Source organism: Neltuma alba, unplaced genomic scaffold (assembly GCF_004799145.2).
Source record: "Neltuma alba isolate B1F8T4 unplaced genomic scaffold, ASM479914v2 tig00001633_pilon, whole genome shotgun sequence".
Taxonomy (NCBI): domain Eukaryota; kingdom Viridiplantae; phylum Streptophyta; class Magnoliopsida; order Fabales; family Fabaceae; genus Neltuma; species Neltuma alba.
The window spans coordinates 148,053-156,367 of NW_021632543.1; the positions used below are offsets into that span (position 1 = coordinate 148,053).

The window sequence follows — 8,315 nt, forward strand, 5'->3', positions numbered from 1 at the left end:
GCTTGTTATTATTTTACAAAGTTAGGGAGCCTGGTATGATGATGGCAATATACTTTTTTAACGAGTTTAATTTGTGTGAATATAGTGATTCAAGCATAGTGATTCATCTTCATGACAAACAAGTCTTATTTGTCAGCAAGAAATCATTTTGTTGCCATGGATTGATATGAAGTATCAACAAGTCTTATTTGGGTTTAACTTCAAGCATAGTGATTCACCTTCATGACAATTTTTGCTGACCATATTTTTGCTTGTGGTTGGTGATTATAAATCATCATTAATCAAAATCATTGCATAAATAGCTAGGTCATGACTTTTTTTTTCCACCACAACTAGCTCATGACTTTATTATTTGTGGCTTTGCTCAGTTATTAATATGCACATTTTACTTATTTTGTTAGATGGACTTGGAAACTCAATACTACTTATTGGTGCGGCAATGGCTGGAATTGCGTCAAAAAATAATAGCTCTACTTGTATGTGTTAGTGCACAAGTATATGATAATGAAGTTTGTCCTCCACAAATAAGTTATAGTTTGAGTGGCAAGAGAGAAAGGGTACGTGATGAAATAATGAATAGAATAAGTAGTTGTCCATCAAGTCGAAACATCATTAGAATGTCTCCTAGAGCATTCTTAGAATTGTGTACTATGTTAGAAAGAGATGGTGGTTTGCAACCCACTAGGTGGTCTAGTGTGGAAGAACAAGTTGCAAAAACTCTTTATATATTAACACATAGTGCTAAAAATCATGAAGTCAATTTTTGGTTTAGGCGTTCTGGTGAGACAATTAGTCGTTATCTTCATACAGTTTTGATGGCTATCATTGAGTTAGAAGAAAAATTTGTTGTACAACCTAATGGGTCAACAATCCCCCTTGAAATTCAAAATGAGAGTAAGTTCTTCCCATATTTTAAGGATTGCCTTGGTGCTATAGATGGAACACATATACGAGTCAAGGTGCCTTCTGTCGATGCTCCTCGATATCGTGGTAGGAAGGAATTCCCAACACAGAATGTGTTAGCAGTATGTACATTTGACCTAAAGTTCACTTATGTGCTTCTTGGATGGGAAGGCACTGCATCTGACTCACGGATTATTAAAAATGCATTAGTAAGGGAAGATAGCCTTAAAATTCCTGAAGGTAAATGTTCTACTAATTTTGCTTAAGTTTACATTCATTAGGGATTATAAAACCAATACAGTAATTATCTTTTATTATGATAGGTAAATATTATCTTGTGGATGCTGGATTCATGTTAACAAGAGGACTTTTAACACCTTATCGGGGAGTTCGTTATCATTTGAAAGAGTATTCAAAAAGAAATCCACCCCTAAATCATAAGGAGTTATTTAACCTTCGACATGCAAAGTTACAGAATGCAACTGAAAGAGCTTTTGGTGTTTTGAAGAAAAGATTTACAATTTTGTCGAATGCAACTGAACCTACATATGGCATCAAAGTTCAAAAAATGATAATATATGCCTATGTAATTCTTCATAACTTCCTTATGAGTGCTGACCCTACTGAAGATCTTATAAGAGAAGTTGATAGGGAACTTCTTCAATAGAATGCAGCAAATGACAATAACCGTGCTTCAAGTAGTGACAATAATGAGGCTGCTCGAGGTGAACTTATCAGAGAAAATATAGCCACTCTGATGTAGAGCCGGGAAAACAGGCCGAGCCCGTCGGGCCGGTCCTTTTAGGCCCTAAAATTATGAGGGCCGGGCTTGATATTTTTCTCTTAAAATGAAACATAAGCCCTGGAGGGCTGGCCCTGGAGGGCCGAGGGTTTAAAAGGGCCGGCCCTGGAGGGCCACGGGCTGGCCCTTTTAAGCCCTTTTATATTTTTTTTATTTTTTAAATTTTTTTATATAATATTAATGTTATTAATTTTTTACATTGTTAATAATATTTCAAATATTTAGTTATTATTATCATTTTAAAAGTAAATTTAGTTTTAGATAATAATTTATCCAATTAAATTTTTAAAAAATGGGTTAATTTGGACTTTAATAATGATTTGATTTATATTATATGCGTTGATATTTTTAAACTATATATATATTTGATAATAGAATATTTTTATACTTATATAACTTGTGATTCTATAATTTGAATTAGAAATTCATGAGTTTCAACAGCAATGTTTCTCACATTAAAGTAAAATAATAGTTAGATTGTAAAATTTAAAAATAAAATTCTTATAAAGAAGAAAAACTTGATATTTTTGTTATGAAAGAAAAGTATACTTATGAAAAAAAGTAATTAATTATAGTGATGATGAAGTTTCAAAAGATTAATAATAGTGTTTATTTATTGCACAATTGCATTATAGATAAAACTTTTAGATGTTGTTATCTTGTTAATGAATGTTTTAGATGTTCTTAGATGTTGATGAATATTTATATATGATGATATTTTATATGTGACTTAATTTTATTCATATTTATGTTTTTTATTAATAATTTCATTGATTTATTTTTATAAAAAATATGATAAATATAAAAAATAGTATTTTTTCTTAAACGGGCCAAAAGCCCGCGGGCCGGCTCTGGCCCTGTAGCTTAAGGGCCGGGCCTAGCAAATTGGGATATTTTTAAAATTCCAGCCCTGGAGGGCCGGCCCTTTTAAGCCCGCCAGCCCTGAAGGGCCGGCCTTGGAGGGCCGGGCCGGCCCTGATTCCCGGCTCTACTCTGATGTGGGCAGATTACCAGAGTAATCCTGAGCATGGTTTTGGTGATGATCTTGGGGATGACCTTGAGGATTAGAGTTTGATTTTCTTAGTAAAAGTTTGACTTTGTTGTTTAATGTGCATTGCTACAGTCAAATTCAGTTTATTGTATTACTTGTTTAGTTTAGACTTAGAATTCCAATTTAAGACATTCAGTTTGTTGTATTACTTGTTTAGTGTAAACTTTGAATTCCAATTTAAGACATTCAATTTGTTGTATTACTTGTTTATTTTAGACTTTTAATTCCAATTTAAGACATTCAGTTTGTTGTATTATGTGCTTATGTTTTTATGTTATAGGATGGCACCAAACAATAGTAAGGAGACACTAAACTGGACAAGACATATGGATGATGCCCTCATTGATGCTTTTATGATTGAATATAATGAGGGCCGCAAAGTTAATGGCACTTTTACATCTACTGCTTATGATAATATTGTCAGATATTTAAGTGCTTTGTTTGGTAAGCAAATTGACAAGGACAAGGTCAAAAACCGATGGAAGACTTTAAAGAGAAATTTTTCAGATGTTTATGATATTTTTAAAAGTTTGAGTGGGTTTACTTGGAACCCAACAACTCATTTGTGGGATGCTGAGCCAGAAGTTTGGGATACACTGATTGAGGTATAAGTGTTATATATATGTTGTCTTTTTTTATTTAATTTCTAACTTTGTAGGCTGTTGGTACTATTATTATTGCTGCTGGTATACGTGCAGATATACATGTTGCTTATTGGGACAATACTCTTCTAGTTTCATATATATATAATATTAATATGCACAATTCATCTCCATGCTAATATTTTTTATGTCCTGTATTTTTTAGGCTAAACCTAAGGCAGCACAGTGGAGAAACAATCCTTTTCCAAATTATGAGAAGATGCTAATACTATATGGGGTGGATAGAGCTAGTGGAGATGAGGGGGAGACAATGCGTGAATGGAGGAAGAGACGTCGTTCTCAGGAAGAGGTCACTAGAACTGTTAAAGATATTGATAACCTTGTTTCACAAGGTAGATGTTCATTACAAAATGATGATGATTTTGTTGAGTTAGATGGACAAAATAACTCACCTAGACAAGGATTATCACCTGAAGAAGATAATTCTCCTATTGCTAATAGTGCTTGTAGTAAGAGGACAAAAGGAGTATCCAAAGAGCATGAAAATAATTTAAAGGAACTAACTGGGGCAATATGTCGAGTGGCTGATGCACTAGATAGAGGAGCTGAGGCAATACTACAAGGAAATATAGCTATAACAAAAGTTGCCACTACAAAGATGCAAGTGCCACAGCTGTTCGGTGAAGAACTTTGCAAAATGCTTGAAGAATGTGGGATTGAGACAGAAAAAATACCTGACATATATTGGTTCCTTATGACTGATGTTGATAAGCTTAGAACAACTGTTCAATGTCCACTTGCAATAAGGAAGCAAGTGATAATGAAGATGTTTTATGGTTCTTCTTAAATAGTTGTTATGATGTCTGGGTACTGATGTTTTTTTGTATTATGATGACTTGATTATGATGACTTTTGATATAAGCCCAATGTAATGTCTAGGTACTGATGCTTTTTGTATATTTTGGTAGGTGCTAACAATTTCAGCTTTTTAGTAGTAGAGATGACTTGATTTGCACTATCAGGGGCATGCTGTGTTGAAAGTTTTTGTATTGTTAGCAAAATAGTATAAACTATGATGAAGACATATTTCTTTATGAAGAGTTTTATTATCAAGAGTTTTATTTATTTGCATGATAGGTTTGAAGTTGTAAGTATTTGTAGTTCTAATTTTATAATCTTTGGATTATGTTTGTGCAACATCTTCCATCAATTAAAGCATTTTACTGTAAAAAAAAAAAATAGCAATCTATTCAATACTATGAGAAATTTGTTAATTACATATTAACAGCAATCATGTAAATAAATTAAATTAAATTATGAGGCTAACTTTTTTAAATTAAACAAATAAATTAAATTATGAGGCTAACTTTTTTAAATTAAACAAATAGTATGGGTATCAATTTTAAATGAAAAATTTAACAATTTTATTGACATTACCCACAAGATAATAATCCAACTAATAAGTAACTTTCTAAATATAGAATTATTAATTTGATTTTTTAGCATATATTATTTCATTACAGATTATTTAAATTAATTTATAAAAAAATAATATAAATCAAAATATAAGGGTAAAATGGTAAATTGATTATTATCATCCCTCCCCTCCCCTTCTTGAACCAAACAAGGGATCATTACATATCCCTCCCTCCCCTCCTATTTAATCAAACCAAACAAGGTGAGGTTAAAACCTCCCCTCCCCTCCCCTTCCTCCCTTCCCTTCCCCTCCCCTCAAACCAAACAGGCCCTAAATGATGATGTGAAATTCAACATTTGTAGCGGCTTTGTCATTATGTAGAAGTTGAGGAAACTGCTACAAATTTTAGAACTGGAGAGAAATTTCATTTGAAATTCAATATTTGTAGCGATTTTATAACCATTACAAATTATAAATGCCACTAAATAGTATTTTATTTATCCAATATAAATATTCTTTTTTGAAAACTTAATAATTTCTATTTTAATAAATTAGAATTGAATTATATATTATTTTAATTTTACTATATTGTTTTTATTAATTTCAATTTCAAATTTAATAGTTGCGTTTTAATTTAATTAATAAATTTAATTCATGTTTAATTTTATTGAATAACTTGTAAATAATAAAAAAAAATGCTAATACTAATTAAACTATTGTCGTCCTGGGTACTCGAGTCTGGCTAAGGCTGCCCTGAGTGAGGTGGTGGGGTCCGCAGCTGACCCTTGAGACTGTCAAAACTCTGCGGCACTTGAGTCATCTTCTCCTGCCAAAACAATTTAATCAATTTAATATTTAAACATTAAATTAAATGAAATTAACATAATATTAACAATAAAAATGTGAACATTAAATTGAAACACTAAATAAACAATAAAATTGTAATTAAATACTAATAGCAATTTTCTCAACCCGCTTAGATATAGGAGTGCTATCCTTATGCCTGTGGAGCTATGGCAACATCTCACTATAGGTGGGCATTCGTCCCTCCTCCTGCTACATCTTCCACCCCTGCCAATTTATAATAAAACGAAAAAGCATTTTTATTATTTAAATTCACATATATATGTACACATACAATATAATTTGATTAAATTTGTAGTATTACTCACAATCTCATTATAGGTAAATATCTTTAAACTGACCGTATGTTAGATATCGTGATGGCTGCAACTCACAATGTTTTTCTGAGAAAGATGCTGCAATAAAAATATAACAAATTTAGTTAACTTGTATGGCAATAACATAACAATAATGTAATAAATTACATTCATACCCTCTGCTTAGGTGTCACCTTAAGCTGGACAAATGATGCCCAGTCGTTGGTAGGGATGCCATCTGGCACGTCTGCCTACATCTCCTCTAGGAGCCTTGCCTTGTCTTCTTTCTCTGCATTGTACAGGTGGCCCCTCCTGTTCTTCCAACCCTCCCCTAACTTTTTCACATCATATGTCTTCATGTTATCCCTATCAATGAATTTTTTCCGTAATTAAATAATCAAATTATGATTTAATTACTAAGAAATCAAACTCATAATGTAACTCATAATTATTTTAAGGAAAATTTTTAATCCTAAATTTCAAATACTAATTAATTATCTTCAATAGCTCCTAGACGTCATTCTTGTTCTTTCGTGACATCCTCTTCTAGTTTGGCTTGTAGATAGAAAACAACATGTACTGTCTACCTAGATAAGCCAGATACTGGTAGAACAGATGTCCTCCCAACTCAATTGGCTGAACATGCTTATTCAGAGGAATTGTGCCATGTGTATCCTTTATGTAATACATGTCCTTCACATTTAGTCTTCTCGTGGACCTATTACCAACTTGGTTTGCACAATTAAATTGATAATTAGATAATATCAATAACATTTAATTATTAATATTAAATAACTTATTTCACTTATCCTATTTCACTTACCTATAACCTCTACTTCCCAACTACCTAATCGTCCACCAAGTCGTCACGGCTGATTCTGTTGTTGTTGTTGGTGGAGGTTCTCCTCCTCCTCCTCCTCCTTCAAGTCTCATACCTTCCTCCATATCATCCTCGAACCTGCCCTTATCACTCTCCAGGTTGAGATCGAAATGCTCATTGATCTTATAATCTTCCATACTGATCATGGGCCTTTCATCCTTTACTATCGACTCCTTGAATGACCCAGGCTGCTTAGAATGCTAGGGGGTTTTGTAGGCTCAAGGGGATCTTTACCGTGTCGACGAGCCATGTTATTTAAACCATAAATAATTAATTAAACAATACAAAATAGAAAATTGTTTAAACATGACTTTAGTAAATTGTAAACATTTTACAATTACATTTGAAACCATAAATAAAAATTTAAAAATAGAAACCAACTTCAAGTTTCTAAAATTAAATAAAATAATACAAAATGTAATTAAAATAATATCACTCCTAATGTCTAATAAAATTACTTACTAAATAAACAAATTTAATCATTAAACAATTACAAATAACATGCAAACTAAAAAAATTGAACACAATAAGATATATAATTATCACAATTAACTAATTCAACAATCTAAATCACATATAACTAATTAAACAAAATACATAATACAAAATGTTTAAATATGAATTTAATAATAATGAAGTCAAACAATATCAATGTTAATTAAATAAGAAAACTAAAATAAATATTAAATTAATACGACACTAATTAAATATTTAAATGCTGTAACCATTAAACAAATTAACTAATAAATGAACATATATTCGCACCTGGGTAGCTGGAATTCGATTTGGACTTACAGTGGAATTCAAGAAAAATTTCGATAGAACCTCCCCACACACACTTGCCAATCGCTACGAATGTTGACATTTATAGCGGTTTACTGACAAACTGCTATAAAATTGTGACACGTGTCATGTCTGCATTGAATAACTCAACAGTTTGTTGTGGTTGATCAGAAAATCGCTACAAATTGCAAAAATGTTGTAGCAGTCATAGTTTAACCACTACAAATTTTTAACATTTGTTGTGGTTTACCATACAACCACTACAAACATACAAACAGTTCATCTTCTATGTCATATCCCAAAATTTGAATCCTGAAGGAAGCTGGACTAGTGATATTGGACTCCTAGGGGTAAAACTGCAAATTTTTCAAAATTTTCTAAAAATTCCCCAAAAATAGAAAAAGGTCAAATTAGAGGTTTTCAAGATATATATGATGTCTTGAGTGAAAATGACCCAGAATAAATTATGGTGAAATTTCCCCAAAAATAATTATTTTGGAGGAAAATAATGGAAAATTAAGAGGATATAATTATTTTAATTATATAAGGGCCTCAATAATTCAATAAAAAATATGAATAAATTCCTTGGGAATATATGTGAATTTATAAAATTATTTTTAAGAATTGGAAATGAAGGGAATAATTTATGGGGAATTTACTTCTGAAATTCTATCGGTAAGAGCATGATTTCTGAAAAAAATGTGAAATAAATAGTTA

At 31.5% G+C, this 8,315-nt stretch overlaps 2 protein-coding genes across 2 annotated transcripts; both read left to right on the forward strand.

The window, feature by feature from the left end:
• The first annotated feature begins 651 nt into the window (after window positions 1-651).
• LOC114760071 (uncharacterized) lies at window positions 652-1,570 on the forward strand. The gene is made up of 2 exons (XM_028949326.1): window positions 652-1,143; window positions 1,227-1,570. Exons 1-2 carry the CDS (start codon window positions 816-818, stop codon window positions 1,568-1,570), a joined length of 672 nt encoding a protein of 223 aa, XP_028805159.1. The 5' UTR covers window positions 652-815.
• Window positions 1,571-3,007: 1,437 nt separating this feature from the next.
• LOC114760079 (uncharacterized) lies at window positions 3,008-4,205 on the forward strand. The gene is made up of 2 exons (XM_028949337.1): window positions 3,008-3,361; window positions 3,564-4,205. Exons 1-2 carry the CDS (start codon window positions 3,020-3,022, stop codon window positions 4,203-4,205), a joined length of 984 nt encoding a protein of 327 aa, XP_028805170.1. The 5' UTR covers window positions 3,008-3,019.
• The last annotated feature ends 4,110 nt before the right edge of the window (window positions 4,206-8,315 follow it).